At 38.5% G+C, this 14301-nt stretch overlaps 1 protein-coding gene across 1 annotated transcript in view; it reads left to right on the forward strand.

The window, feature by feature from the left end:
* The window catches only part of MYBPC3 (myosin binding protein C3), a 61214-nt gene that overhangs the window by 26534 nt on the left and 20379 nt on the right, over positions 1-14301 (forward strand). Inside the window, exons 17-25 of the mRNA XM_014881942.2 lie at positions 2525-2691; positions 3043-3208; positions 4123-4229; positions 4553-4582; positions 4752-4888; positions 6373-6450; positions 7465-7624; positions 9638-9742; positions 12855-13043. Coding sequence (XP_014737428.2) covers positions 2525-2691; positions 3043-3208; positions 4123-4229; positions 4553-4582; positions 4752-4888; positions 6373-6450; positions 7465-7624; positions 9638-9742; positions 12855-13043 — 1139 coding nt within the window. The remainder of the gene's footprint in view (positions 1-2524; positions 2692-3042; positions 3209-4122; positions 4230-4552; positions 4583-4751; positions 4889-6372; positions 6451-7464; positions 7625-9637; positions 9743-12854; positions 13044-14301) is intronic.

Here is a 14301-nt window from a genome sequence, read left to right on the forward strand (position 1 = left end):
CACGAGACAGAAATAAGGGTGAGGCACGGCCATCAGACTAGGAGAATTCATTATGTGGGTCTCTTCAGAGCAATCAGAAAAGAATGTTCTCTTGATCACCAAGAAAGCTTTCACACTATTACAACTCTTGCAGTACGACGGAACAGGTTTTTTTTCTAAACTTCAGATGGTCTTGGAAATAAGATAATACTTGAAGAAAAAGATGTAATAAAGTACATAGTTTTGATCTAATTTTTCCATCTCTGCATACTGGATGTACCATCTTATCTCCAAATCAAAACAAACCATGGTAATGTGTATTTATAGTAATAAATCTGTGTATCCCAATTATCACATGGTACCTACATCAGTGATATCTCAGAAGACATTAACCAATTAATCCTCGGAATCCAAAGAGGAAATAGGAAAGCATTTCCAGACAAAGAGGCATTGAGTAGTAAAGTTGAGAACAGATATTTGATCTTGCAGATGTTCAGGACTTGGAAAGACTAAACCACAGCTGACCTACCTATTACTGCACTAGTTCTGCTTCAAATGTGAGGCTGGACCAATGACCTAAGGTGTTCTGTAAAACAATATTTCTATGATTCTATATAATGCTTCGCTTACACTTTAATATCAACAGATTCCTCTATTTTATAGTTGCATTTGTCAAAGGAAGGCCTGTAATATTACCTTAAAGAGGTTTTCTGCTTTTCACAGCAGCAGTGTATTATTTTAAGCCATATGATATCTGGGAGTTGTTTTTCAAGCTTTACAGTCTCTATTTGTCACTACACCCCTCTGCAAACTCTCTACTCATCCACAGGATCAGCAATGTGCTAGTCAGTAAAACACAAGTTAAAACACAAAAATATTATTTTCATTTTTTAGTCAAGCTTTCGGGAGAACTTTTTCTTACCAATGGGTAAATAGAACAGTCAGATATTTTTCATGAGTCATGTACCAAAATAGATAATGAAAAATACATTTAAAAGTTCATCTCCAAAAGTCTAGCCACAGTGTACGTGTTTGGCCTTGCATTTAGTGACAGCAGCATGCTGAACTTTGGGATTACAGTCCATTCTCAGCAATTCAGCAAAAGTTTCTGTATTGCATTGTAGCGCTTGTTCCAGAACTAATTTGCATGAATCACACCACCAGCCGTAGGAGAGATCAGCTTACATGCTGTCTCAGACTCTTGTTTGAAGAGGAATGAAGAGGAAAGAAAAGGAAACATTATCCTGACAATAATACTGAGCACTGTGTTCCAAGTGGTTGCTAAAGGCATCCTCTGCTTCCTCCCTTACTCGCAGGCTCTGTGACCTGGAAGGGAGGCCAGTCCTCCACTAAAGCAACTCTGCTGTAACAAAGTTATGAGGGTACCTGTAGGTATTCTGAAATTCATCAGGAACATCTAAGTCACAAGTTGTAGGGTCTTTGTCTCTGCTTAAAGTTTTGATCTTGTGATTTACTTTAGCAGACTCTGACAGAGGTAAAAGGTTTTCTTGCATGCTTAGAAATTAGAGCTATAGTATTTTAATGAGTCCCAAGAAGCATTTCAGTTTGCTATTCTGTAAGCTCATTTGTTAAGCTGAATAGTCACTGAGTCACTTGTCACAAATAAGGGAAATGACAAAAAAGTGGAAAGAATATTTTTACTCTATTAAAATCACACGTATTTTCTATTTGTTTTTCCACGTGACTATCAAAAAGAAAACCTTATTCATTTACAAACTGCAGAAGTATTCCAGTAATGTAATAGAAATATATTCAAGTACTAATGAAAAATGTAATGCTACAAAATTAATAAATTGAAGAAATTACAAGTATTTTCTTGTAGCCTGTTTATGTTATTTAGGATTAGGAACAGGAAACCCTTAAAACACCTTATGTAATTTTGTATGACCTTGATTAAACAGCGTGAGTCCTCCCTGCGCATTTCCCTTCATGATGACTGGAAATTACAATAATTAAATTTCCTCCTGGGCTGGATGGTGAAGCTTAATTTAGTAAAGTCTTAAGCATACTGTGGCACCCTTGGATGGAAAGAGCTACAAAATCCAAAATACATATTCATTTGAATCCATCCTAAATTTTTTTCCTTTTGCTGGTGCCCACAAATCATGAATTTATAACAATTATATTTCACATCAGGCATATTAAGACTTTTAAGTAATATTCCATCAAGTCCCATTTACTTTATGGCCATTTTTAAGACAGTAGATTCCCTGTTGATGAAGTGTGTTTTCAACCCTTTACCTTCCACAGCATTTAACATACTTTCATGTTCATCTATAGCATATAAATAGAAAAAAAAATCAAGTCATTACTTGTGGTGAATTCTCTTGAACCAGAAGTCAAATGCCTAGTGAAAATTAATGGTCAGGATAGAGACATTCTGGTTCCACTAACACTTGTGCAACAATCCCTTTTTGCTAACTTGAAATGACACAAAGATTGGATTCACCTTGTGTATTGAGCTGACCCTTACTCTCCTCTTCCAACCACAGCAAAAATGACTCAACACTGTTTGGTATTTCAGGGAAAAGGATGGAATTGAACTGACACGAGAAGAAACATTTAAATACCGATTCAAGAAAGATGGAAAAAAGCAGTATCTCATTATTAATGAGACAACCAAGGAGGACAGTGGACACTACACTGTGAAGACCAATGGTGGGGTATCAGTGGCTGAACTGATTGTGCAAGGTAGGCACAGGGAATATCCCAGAACCAGAGAAGCTGAAAAATGAGAACAGGCTGAAGGTAACCTTCTCCAGATAGTGCAGAGTGGTAGCACAATCCTCCTGACAGGGAAAAAGAAGATGCATAAGGGGCATAGGGTTTGATAATAAAGGCTTCAAGGAGAACCCAGACCTGCATGCCGGATATAACAGATACTCTGATAACAACAGGTGCTCAGCTATCAGTCCTGTTAAAGCCCTGCATGCTGTGTGTTTCCCTTCATATTTCCTCCTTCCATAGGAGCTTGCTCACACCATCGACTTACAGAGCTATTCCGATTTTTGTTGTGTGTGTCGATTATTCTCACGATATCAGAGAAAAAGCTGGAAGTTTATCAGAGCATTGCAGACCTGACAGTGAAGGCGAGGGACCAGGCAGTCTTCAAGTGTGAAGTTTCTGATGAAAACGTGAAAGGAATCTGGCTGAAAAACGGAAAGGAGGTGATCCCAGACGAAAGGATAAAGATCTCCCATATCGGCAGGTCAGTCTTGTTTCAGAAAGCAGGTACACGTTTGGGTATTGCAGTGCAATCCATAAGAATTGTTATCTCAGGGGATAAGAATATAAAGCAAGACTTTGTCCTGGCTCCAGCTGAAAGGTAAAAAGTTTAAAGGCTTTTCATATGCAACCAACATTTAGTGACAGACTTGTTTTGGTATGTGTGGAGTCTTTCTGAGTTGGTGCATTTTATATGTATGGCTTCAGCAGCACATCAGCAAAAGTAAATCTCAGTTTTCATTAGGATTACATGGTGTTTTGGTATTCAAACAATCCAGAAAACACATCGTTGATAACTTTAAAACTAACAGTAGTGTTTAGATAGTACATGTGAGCAAACCCTACAGGAAAATTAATGTTTATATTAACATTTACAGTTGTGTAATTCTGTGCTCAAATTTCCTAGAAGTCTAGCTACTAGTGGAAATGGAGACCAAGAAGATTCAGCATTAAATACTAGGTGAAGTCTTTCCTGGTACTCTTTTCTGTATTCTGTTCTGAACTTAAAAATAATACAGGGATGGAGAATCACTTTTTTAGTTTGTTTAGTCAGAGTTACTGCTTCGCAATCAAATCAAATGAAAGCAGTCAGCAGTGTTACAACTGCTCTTGAATGGTAAAGGACTGGACTGGAGCAAGGAAACTGCTTCCTCTCTTCAAACAATCTACCTTGACAAAAAAAATCCATTCATAGACAATGTGCTGATATGGACTTGCTTTAACACTGAAAGCAGAGCAGTCTACAGCCCTGGTGGTTGTTGATTTGTGTCATGGCAAGGGAAGAAGAAATAATAATTTCTGTTAGTATCCTGTAGCCTGCACCTTGTCTCTCGAGATAGCCCTGTTTCTCCTGGAGAGGTAAGGAAGGCAGGAGAATATATTTGTTCATGTTTCCAGAATCCATAAGCTGACTATTGAGGATGTAACACCAGAGGACGAGGCTGATTATTCCTTCATTCCACAAGGATTTGCCTACAACCTTTCTGCCAAGCTTCAGTTTTTGGGTAAGTTTTCTTAGAACATATAATGGGAATTCCAGGGGGATAAAATGGTGACAATAATCACGGTTGTACCAGGGAACAGAATGCCAATCTCTTTTCTGATACCTCAATGTAGGCACATTGCTTTTCCCTTTTATTTTGCATTACCATTATCACACTGGTTTACATAGTCTTTTTTTAAAATTTATTGTATGAATATGCTGATTAATATGCTTTATGAAATTTCAATCAGTTTTAAAATTACTTTGTGAGTGCAGATGCTATGCAAATTCTGTTTTCTAATCTATTTCTCCTTCCATGTCTCCTCTTTTCTTCCCCTCCCACAGAGGTCAAGATAGATTTTGTACCAAGAGAAGGTAAGAACAGCAGTCATTATTTATATGCAAGAAAGAATGTTTTCAATAGCAAAGTAAACAGTGTATTTTTTTTATTTTAGATTTAATGCATGAATATTATTTTCTTTTTTTTTCTCATTCAGATTACTCAAACTATATTTAAAACTTATTTTCTCTACCTTTGCTATAGAGCCTCCAAAAATCCACCTTGATTGTCTTGGCCAATCCCCTGACACTATTGTTGTGGTGGCTGGGAACAAACTAAGATTGGATGTTCCTGTATCAGGAGATCCAACACCCACTGTCATCTGGCAGAAAGTGAACAAGGTAATGTGCAACCTGACAGAGTCTCTGAAGCAAGTCACAACAGCAAATTTATTTTTCTTTCTCAAATATTACTTTGGTTTACAGTTATTTACAAGTATTTCCATCTTTCAATTTTATGTTTTTAAACCTCAAGAAAAGAAAATTAAATATCTGCACTGCAGCTGCTTGGGACATAGCTGGTTTTGTGATTCATCCTGAACTGCTCCTTTTTATGAACAGTTCCCTGTGGGTTTTTTTGTCCAAAAGTAGGGGCTGACTATATATGAGTAGATATAGTGCATGCAGATAGGAGGACACCATATTCATTTATTCTTTTCCTACCTCAGAGAAAAAGAAATAAATTATGAGTCATGCCCATCACCTTCACCTGATAGAATGAACATTTTCTGGAGGCGGCAGCTTCTTTTTTTAGTCTTTATCAAAGATTCTACAATTTGTGAAGGACATGTCATCAGACTAGTGGCATAAAATATTTGGTGTAATAAAAATCGAGGAACTTTTCTATTTACCTGATCAAAGCAATTACAAAACATCAGAGAAAGAATTTAGAATCTAGACTTAAAATGTTAAGTGAGCTTCCTTTCTGGGTATCTCAAAATATCCCCACCCCTCACCATCTGTGGGCTCTTGAGCTATAACTAGCACAACACAGAAATATTTTGCATAACATTCTACAGCATCATTACACTTCCATATGTGTAGATATAGAAAAAATAATATTGCCAAATATGTTAATTCCCCATATCTTCTATTTCTTCATGATTATGCCGCATTCCTGTTCAGGTTAGTGTATCTAATAGCACTCAGAACTTTTTTCTGCAATGCAGAATTGGTATGGAAACAAATTTTTAAAGAGCCAAGAAATTGACTCTTCTATACAGAAGTTTCTCTGATAAAATGACAATTGGGTATCAGACAACCACTATACAGTGTTACTTCTCAGGTGTGAGGTCTCAACATGTGAGGAAAAGCAGCCAGTCGTGATTGAAGGTTGTGTAAATATATACTTACTAATGAAATTCTAAACAAAGAGTAGCATAGCCACAAAAGATGTTGTTTCATGAGTGTTACAGACCTGACTGTATTTCTGAGTGTTAAAATATTTACATCAATTTACTATCCCTATGTTACAGGGAGAAGTAATCCTTATTTTGGTACTCACACATATAGAGTAACTAGTACCAGAGGACATAGGTTCACAACAATACTGCAGGAATGTCATGCTGCTTCCTTTGCTAAGCTGCAAATCTGAGTTTGCTGATTTATCCTTCCCCTAATTCACCATGTTCTGATACTTCTTTTTCCTTTTCTGCTTTTTACTTCGGTTTTGGTAGATTTCCTTCCCAGGTCTGCTTGCTGCCTCACTTTACTTTTCTCACACCTCCATATTCAAGCCCCTAACAAACTCTTCTCTGTCTTGCAGAAACAGCTTTACTGCTCTGCTCAGCCTTAGCTGACTTTCTGTGGTTTCTTTGCTTATCTAGAGAAACGAGTTACTTCGAAACAACGATGATTCCATGACTCCCTCAGAACACAGCAGTGATTTAAATACTGATAATAAGGTAAGTTCCTTATTATTTATGCAATCACACTAGTGTTCTTTCCAGATAAATGGTCACACCTGCTGGGCACAAGAGATTTGGTGAGAAATTTTAGAGTAAGAAGCTGATTGAGAAAATGTTTCTAATCACCAATGGTGATTGGGTCACAAGGAATCAAAGCAGTCATTTGAAAACTCTTTTAGATTTATTCGTAGGGGTTTTTTTCCCTTTGGTAACCTGTCAGCTTCAAATATAACTAGGACAAAATCCTACAGGACAAACAGAAAAATGACAATGGGTCAAGGGAGTGGATAGATGACAAAGCAGTAAAACAGGACACACTTTGCAGTAACTTTCATTTTTCACATAAATGACTTCTCTCTTGATAGAGTAAAAAATATTTTACATTTATACAGCAATAAACCATTCTCGGGGTTAGGATCCTGCTGCACTAATCACTACTTGGACTTGTATGCTTTATAATGGTTCCTGTTCTAAATCTAAAGATACATAGGCACATAAGGAAGAAAGGAGAGTATTACATATGTACAACTAAATTGTGGTCATTTTGTTTAGATTTTAGCAAAAAGTAGAAAGATTCCCCATATAACATTATTGAGTGGCAGAAATCATAATGATGCCACTAACAGTTACAAGAATCTTGTTTTAATTTATCCAGTAAACAACTGGTATCCTGCCATCACTCTTCACAGTGATGCTAGCAGCTGTCCCAAGTAGGAATTTCTGGAAGTATAGTAACGTTTTTAAAATATAACTGGGTTTGTATAACTAGTGGTGAAGCTCAATAACCTGCAGGCTTTCAGAACCAATCTTCCCAAATGTTATGGATGTGAGCCAACCAGTCTGTATTTTCTCTCTTCTGCATACAAATAGAATTTGAAAAACTTTACGGCTTTTCGATGATTATTGTAATATTCAATGATTTGTAGATTTTCACCAGCTTACACACAGACTCCTCAAGCTGTCCCTGGCACAACTTGCAATGATTTTATCTGTCACCTTCTCTGCCCACAGCTCCTGTTTGAATCTGAAGGCAGAGTCCGTGTGGAGATGCATGAGGACCATTGTGTCTTCATCATTGAAGGGGCAGAAAAAGAGGATGAGGGAGTTTACAGAGTTATACTTAAGAATCCAGTTGGAGAAGATAAGGCTGATATCACAGTCAAAGTTATTGGTAAGTGAAGGAAAGAAACAACCAGAGCATGAAAGAATCTTGAGTCTGCTGAAACTCACCCTTCTCTAAAAGTCTACAAGTGTCTCTGATGAAGTTCTGACTTTAGGTTTAGAAAAATGGGAAAGGATCATAAAGAGAGGAACATTATCAACTATAAATTTGGCAGAGGTATTCGTTCAGAGTTTTCACTTTTCAGAGAACAACTCCCAATAGTAATCCATATATTTCCTGTTTCAGGTGGTTGTATCATTTTTATGGATGATATTCCATTCTGAAGTACATTCTTCATGCTTGTCAGAGATAAAAGACGTTTCTAGTAATTTTGCCGTGGGTTATGTTTTTAAGCAGAGATTACTTCATTCTATAAGTAGTAAATAGTTAATGGAATAAAGAAACATAATGTAACTGATAGAAGATGAACAGATTGACAGACTCTTCAAAGAGTCGCAAAAGACCTGGGAGGGATATGATTTTGAGGCAGTAAATTTTATAAATTTTTCATAATATTTAATTTGCTGATACCCTGGCATACATAACAAAAGGACAAGTTATAAGCAAATCAGAAATTATAAAAGAAAATTAATTTCACCTACAGTATTAAAATTCAGAATTGCTTGGTAAATACTAAGTTTCCTTCCATCTTTTATAAATATTAAATCAGGATATTTACTATGAATATCTCCAAAGTGGCATAATATGTGAGACATGCAGTCGTACTTTATAAAATTTATTCTAGAGAAAATAGGAAACCCTGGAGCAAATCTCATTTTACAGAGCAGAATTGCCTTCCATTTTTGCAAAAATTTTATTATGTCTGGGAAGAAAACAGGAGCTGAATAATCAGTGGTATTTAAAGGAAACCAAATTAACAAAGAAGCATCAAAGAGCAGGATTCCCTTTAGACTAAGTTAATACATTCTGGTTGTACCTATTGTTGCTATCTGACAAAGCTATATCACAGAATCACATAATAAATTTGATTGGAAAAGACTTCTGATGTCACCAAGTCCAACCCCACCATGGCAACTAGATCAGGCACTGACTTCCACATCTTGTCTTTCCATCAACACCTCCAGGGATGGGGACTCCCTGGGCAGCCCATTCCAAAATCTAATCACCCTTTCTGAGAAGAATTTCTTCCTAATGTCTAACCTAACCCCCCTGGTGCAGCTTAAGCCTGTGTCATCCTGTTGCTGGTTGTGTGGGAGAAGAGGCCAAAACCCAGCTGGCTCCACCCTCCTTTTGGGGATTTGGAGACAGCAATGAGGTCACCCTGAGCCTGCTTTTCTCCAGGCTAAACAACCCCAGCTCCCTCAGCTGCTCTTCTTGTGACTTGTGCTCCAGACCCTTCACCACCATCACTGCCCTTCTCTGGATGTGCTCCAGCACCTCAATGTCCTTTCTTGTAGTGAGGGGCCCAAAACTGGGCATGGGGTTCAAAGCATGGCCTCACTAGTGCTGAGTACAGGGAGACAATCACTGCCCTGGTTCTGCTGGCCACACTATAGCAGATACAGGCCAGGATGCCATTGGCCTTCTTGGCCACTTCTTCACTTCTGGCTTGTGTTCAGCCACTGTTGATCAGCACCCCCAGGTCCTTTTCCACTGGATCCTTTCCAGCCACTCTTCCTGCAGCCTGTAGTGCTGGAGGAGCTTATGGTGGCCAAAATGCAGCACCTGGAACTTGATCTTGTTGAACCTCATGCAATTGGCCTTGGCCCATGACCCAGCCTGTCCTGGTCCCTCTGCAGAGCCCTCCTGCCCTCCAGCAGATCAACACTCCAACTCAGCTTGGCGTCATCCATGAATTTGTTAATGATAGATTTAATATCTAATTTATCATCTGGATGAGGGTACTGAACAGGACTGGGCCTACCACTGATTCCTGGGGGACATCACTACATCAATACCACACAGAAAAAAAAAAAAAAAAAAGTGTTAAAAACATTTAATTTACTTGCATAAAGAAATTGAAACAATAACAACTCTCGTTCATTCTCACACTTCCTTCAGATGTTCCCGACCCTCCAGAAGCTCCCACAATCAGCAACATTGGAGAAGATTACTGCACTGTGCACTGGCAACCCCCTAAATACGATGGTGGGCAACCAGTACTTGGTAAGAGTCCAAAAACGCAAAGTCCCCTGCAGCTTTGCATAGATTTTTTTGCTGCTCCTTTGAAATGGCACAGAAGGATTCTCTGTTGAGACATAAGGAAAGCTGACCCTCAGATATGAGTTACTCCAAACCAGCCTGGGTTCTGGCACTCCAATTCTGAGCAGAGAGTGCCCCCTGCCTGTGCCATTTGACTTGGATGCAGAGAAGTATTTCAGCACACAAGTTACCAAAACACGAAAAGGTGACATGAAAAACAGCTAAAGCTAGCTACTCTCATTCAAGACTGAAATTTTAAGTCAGTATGCAGGCCTTTGTGCTTACCTAGGAATTTCAAAACAGATCTGTGGTCACCTCAGTCATCCACTTCAGACATCTGTAATCTCAGGCACTCATGCAATATATGTCTTATAGCAGAAAACTACTTCATACTTTTACTTCATATAAAACAATGGGTCATATAACAGTTTCAATCATTATCGTGACCTTAAAATCTGTACTAAAAATAGAGTGCAAAATTATCATACGATGCAGGAAATGAGCAGGCACAATCAAGACTATCACTGACACCACTTTTAAGTTCTGCACAGAGCATGACGAGTTTTAGATAGAAATATCTGTGATCCTCAGAAAAAAAAGAAAATAATGCAGGGTCTTGACCAATTTTAGGGGGAAAAATTCCTCTGGAGTCCATATCTAACAAACTGTTTAATAAAGATCTCTAGAGCTTGAGTTCCTTAAAAAACAAAAAAATACACTCAAAGCTATATGGACTCCCATGGGGATGCCAGAGCTAGCAATGTCTAAAATTCTTTTAATCCCCTGAAGAGTATCTGGAAGAGAGGAGTTTGTATTTGCTTTTGGATGTTTGGACTTCATTCATTTCCACAATATCTATCTCATTTAAACCAAAGAATTGACCTGTGCAGGAATAAACAAGGTACTCCTGGGCCAGTGTTTTGTGATTTCATCTATTCTGACAGGCAGCAAGCAAGAAGTCAGCAGTTTAAAATATTATGTGCAAAAATATTTACCAGCAGTTGTGTCATTACCACAGGCAACCCTCACCTCACTGACTATACAAAGCCCATGATTTTGTTTTGGAGGGTTTTCAGGGCACATATTTTGAAAAGTTCTTTGCTTTGTTTTCCCTGTCAATGGAAGGGTTTTGCTGATGTTCCAGTAGCAACCCTTGCACCACCCGAGGAGGTTTCTGCAGCGAGCACAGGGCAGCTCCAATAAAACACCTGCAGCAGAGGGAGAGGAAAAGCCGAGGTGCAGCACTACCCATTCAAACAGAGCTTTAGAAGCAAACGAGAAAGGCAGGGGGGAAAAGCAGATTAGTTCTTATCTGTCTTCATATTGTTACAGATGGCGTTGTAGGCAGTCAGATACAGTCTTTATTAGCTTTATCCAAAAGATATAAAAAAGAAATTCACACCCCATCTTCACCTTTCCTGGGGTTGTGTGTGCTTTTTGTATTAAAACAGTATCTTTAACTCTCACACATTTCATGCATTTGGGGGAATAATCTGCTTTACCAAATGTCACCAACACGACCAGTGCTGTCATTTTACCTCCCTTCTGCCTGTTTTTTTTTTAATTACAAACGTCTTCATTTTGACACTTACGTGCTTAACACTGCTTATCTATAACAGCAAAAATCCCAGAAACTGAGTTGATGAAACTTCTCTCAGTCTCATAGACCCTGAAAAGAGGAAAAAACAGGAAGATACCAAAGGAACCATAGTTTCTTTGCTTACAGCATTTAACTCTGAAAGCTACTGCAAACAAGCATGCCAGGAGTACGTCTTTATGCATTTAAAGTGATGATACAACCTGTCACCTTAAAGATACTTCCACTGTTCTTCTCCCAGAACATTCTGTAGACTCCCATGCTCTTCTTGCATTTCAGCATTGACAGGAAAGGCTGCATGGTGTCTGTGCCTACAGCATGCCATCAAGTCAAATGTGCCTGTCATTCTCCTCATCCCTGGAGACACCTTAAGTGTGACTCTTACTTCCCAGGTACATCAAAGGGACTTGTGCAAGTCTGATAGCCATGACCTTGGTGAGCAGCAGGGGCTAAATCACTCCCCTGCATGGCTCAATTAAAAGTCCTTTCTATGGACTTAGACTCTTGTATCTGGCCCCTGTTCCAGACATCTGTACAGACCCCTGCAGTCTGTGGATAGGAACACACCTACACAATACACTCAATACCTGGCACGTGGACATGACTATTCAGTGTATTCTCTGATTATTCATTCTGTAGTTAAAAGATGAATAGGTTTCATAGTAAAGTTTGTTTAAAAGAAGCCTATGTGGATCACATCCAGTCACGCTATCTGCAACACAGAGAAGAAGAAATTTAATATGGCTAAATGGAAAGAAACAGTTCAGTAGTCCTTTGTAGCAGGTCAACAGGAAAATATCTTACATGCATGTTTCCAATGTGATATACAACCATCCTCCACATTAAGCATCAGGAATCACAGATTCCATTTCCACTTTTGGGAAATGAGAAGTTTATCTTTTATACTGATAATCCAGCCTCATTTAGTCATTCTGGAAAAAAGCATGGTAGTGTTGGAAAGGCTGTGGATGTGCTAAAACAGATTCCAGGCATGGAATGATGACACCTTAAGCTGAACTACAGATTTGCTCTGCAGTGCACCCAGTTCTCTTCATTCTCTGTTATCATACAGGCTCACTTTCCTTCCCAAGGAAATCAGAGCAAGAAAAAAGGTGAGTTGCCATATCTCACTCACTGTAGGGCTGAAGCAAGCTGAGATCTGCATTGTCTGGGAAGCATTCTGCATTTCCACCACTTTACAAAGAACACAGATCTAGCATCAATTCTTTGATAAAACACTAATATAAAAAAAAGGAATTAGCAAACTGTTCATCCAATTAATTCTTTGTAGGGGATTTAGGCTATTAGTCAAGATTAGTGAATTGAAGCAGAACAGAATAAATAAATTAATTTTTTTTACTCTATACCGCATCTTAGACATTTCAAGGAAATTTCTCCTTCCTTTAAAAGGATTTCTTTTTCCTGCATGCCTGATAACAATTTCCAGTTCTTTCACCTCACAACAGCTGTCCTTTCCAGGCTATATTTTAGAGAGAAAGAAGAAGAAGAGCTATCGATGGATGAGGCTGAACTTTGACCTTTTAAAAGAGCTAACCTACGAAGCCAAGAGGATGATTGAAGGCGTGGTTTATGAGATGAGGATCTATGCTGTGAATTCTATTGGCATGTCCCGGCCAAGCCCTGCCTCACAACCCTTCATGCCAATTGGTGAGTCTTGAAACTCCCTGGTATTTCTAGGATAAAACCAAGACAGGACAATTTTGAGCTCTTCTCTTCAACTGCTCTTTACAGCTAAAAAGAACGTGTCAGGAAAGAGGCTCTATATTTAATCAACCTTTTCCTTTGTAATGTTCGTCTTCTCTATCTCTCATTCCTCTTCCTGAAGAGCACAGAGGTTCCAGTTTCATGAAATTGCTGATGAATTTTTAGTTGTTATAATTAGAAGTGTGAGAGCCAGGCTGGATCTGGAAAGGAGGAGAACTAATTGACAGAGATTTCCCAGTCCCTCTCAGCTTCTCCCATTCCCTTATGGGTGCAAATATCACAGTATCCCGTCCAGTGCTCCCTTAATCCCGGCCCTCTCCACAGCTAAAAGGATAGATGATTAAGAAAATATTTGAGGAATGATTTTCTATAAATAATCCTTCCCAACACAGCAGCACAGTGTCTCCTGCAGTCCCTGAGCAAGGAGCAAACTAAAGGGGTCCTCAGGAAGCCTGTCTGCTAAGACTTGAGGGAGAAGACCCACAAAAATACAAATAGCTGGAGATTAAAATGACTAGAGTTTCTAAATCTACAAATGACAGCGAAGGGGGACAGCCTGCTGACGGAGATAATGTAAAAGCAGATGATGCAGTGAAGGAGTCAGAAGGGAAGGCTGAACTGCAAGAAGGGTCTCTTAATTCTGGATTTCAAACACACAACGGCTGGTCTGCAACAAAAGAGGTCAAACAAGAACCATCAAGTGGAGCTACTGAAAAAAAAGGTCCAAAGTTTTCATGGGATAGGCAGAGTTTTACTTGATTAAGGATAAAGTTCACACTTACTTCTTCAGAGAAGAGGTTTGGGGTTTTGATCGTGTACTGTGTGGTTGTGTATGCTCCCAATTGCATTTGCCTCCTGTGTGCTGTCCTTGCTACCATGTGAATATGAAAATTTTTAACAGTTACAGAAATGAAATTAGGCGATATTTTTGTTATTTTTTTTACAATAACTTTGGGAACTAAGACTGATTTCAATTAGTTCCATAATTTGTGAACCTGTATTTAATCTTGTAAAATCTATTATGTATATTCAGAAGATGTTCAGTTTATAATACACATATACACAGATTATGTCAAAGATACCTTTCGTTAACACGATTGCTCTTATGGTATGTATACTAAATTTTATGGTCCTGCACCCTAAATGTTTTTTTGAAAAAGTTTTCTGCTTGCTTTTTGTTATCAATTATTTCAATTATTTA

Source organism: Sturnus vulgaris, chromosome 6 (genome assembly GCF_052056855.1).
Source record: "Sturnus vulgaris isolate bStuVul1 chromosome 6, bStuVul1.hap1, whole genome shotgun sequence".
Classification (NCBI taxonomy): Eukaryota; Metazoa; Chordata; class Aves; order Passeriformes; family Sturnidae; genus Sturnus; species Sturnus vulgaris.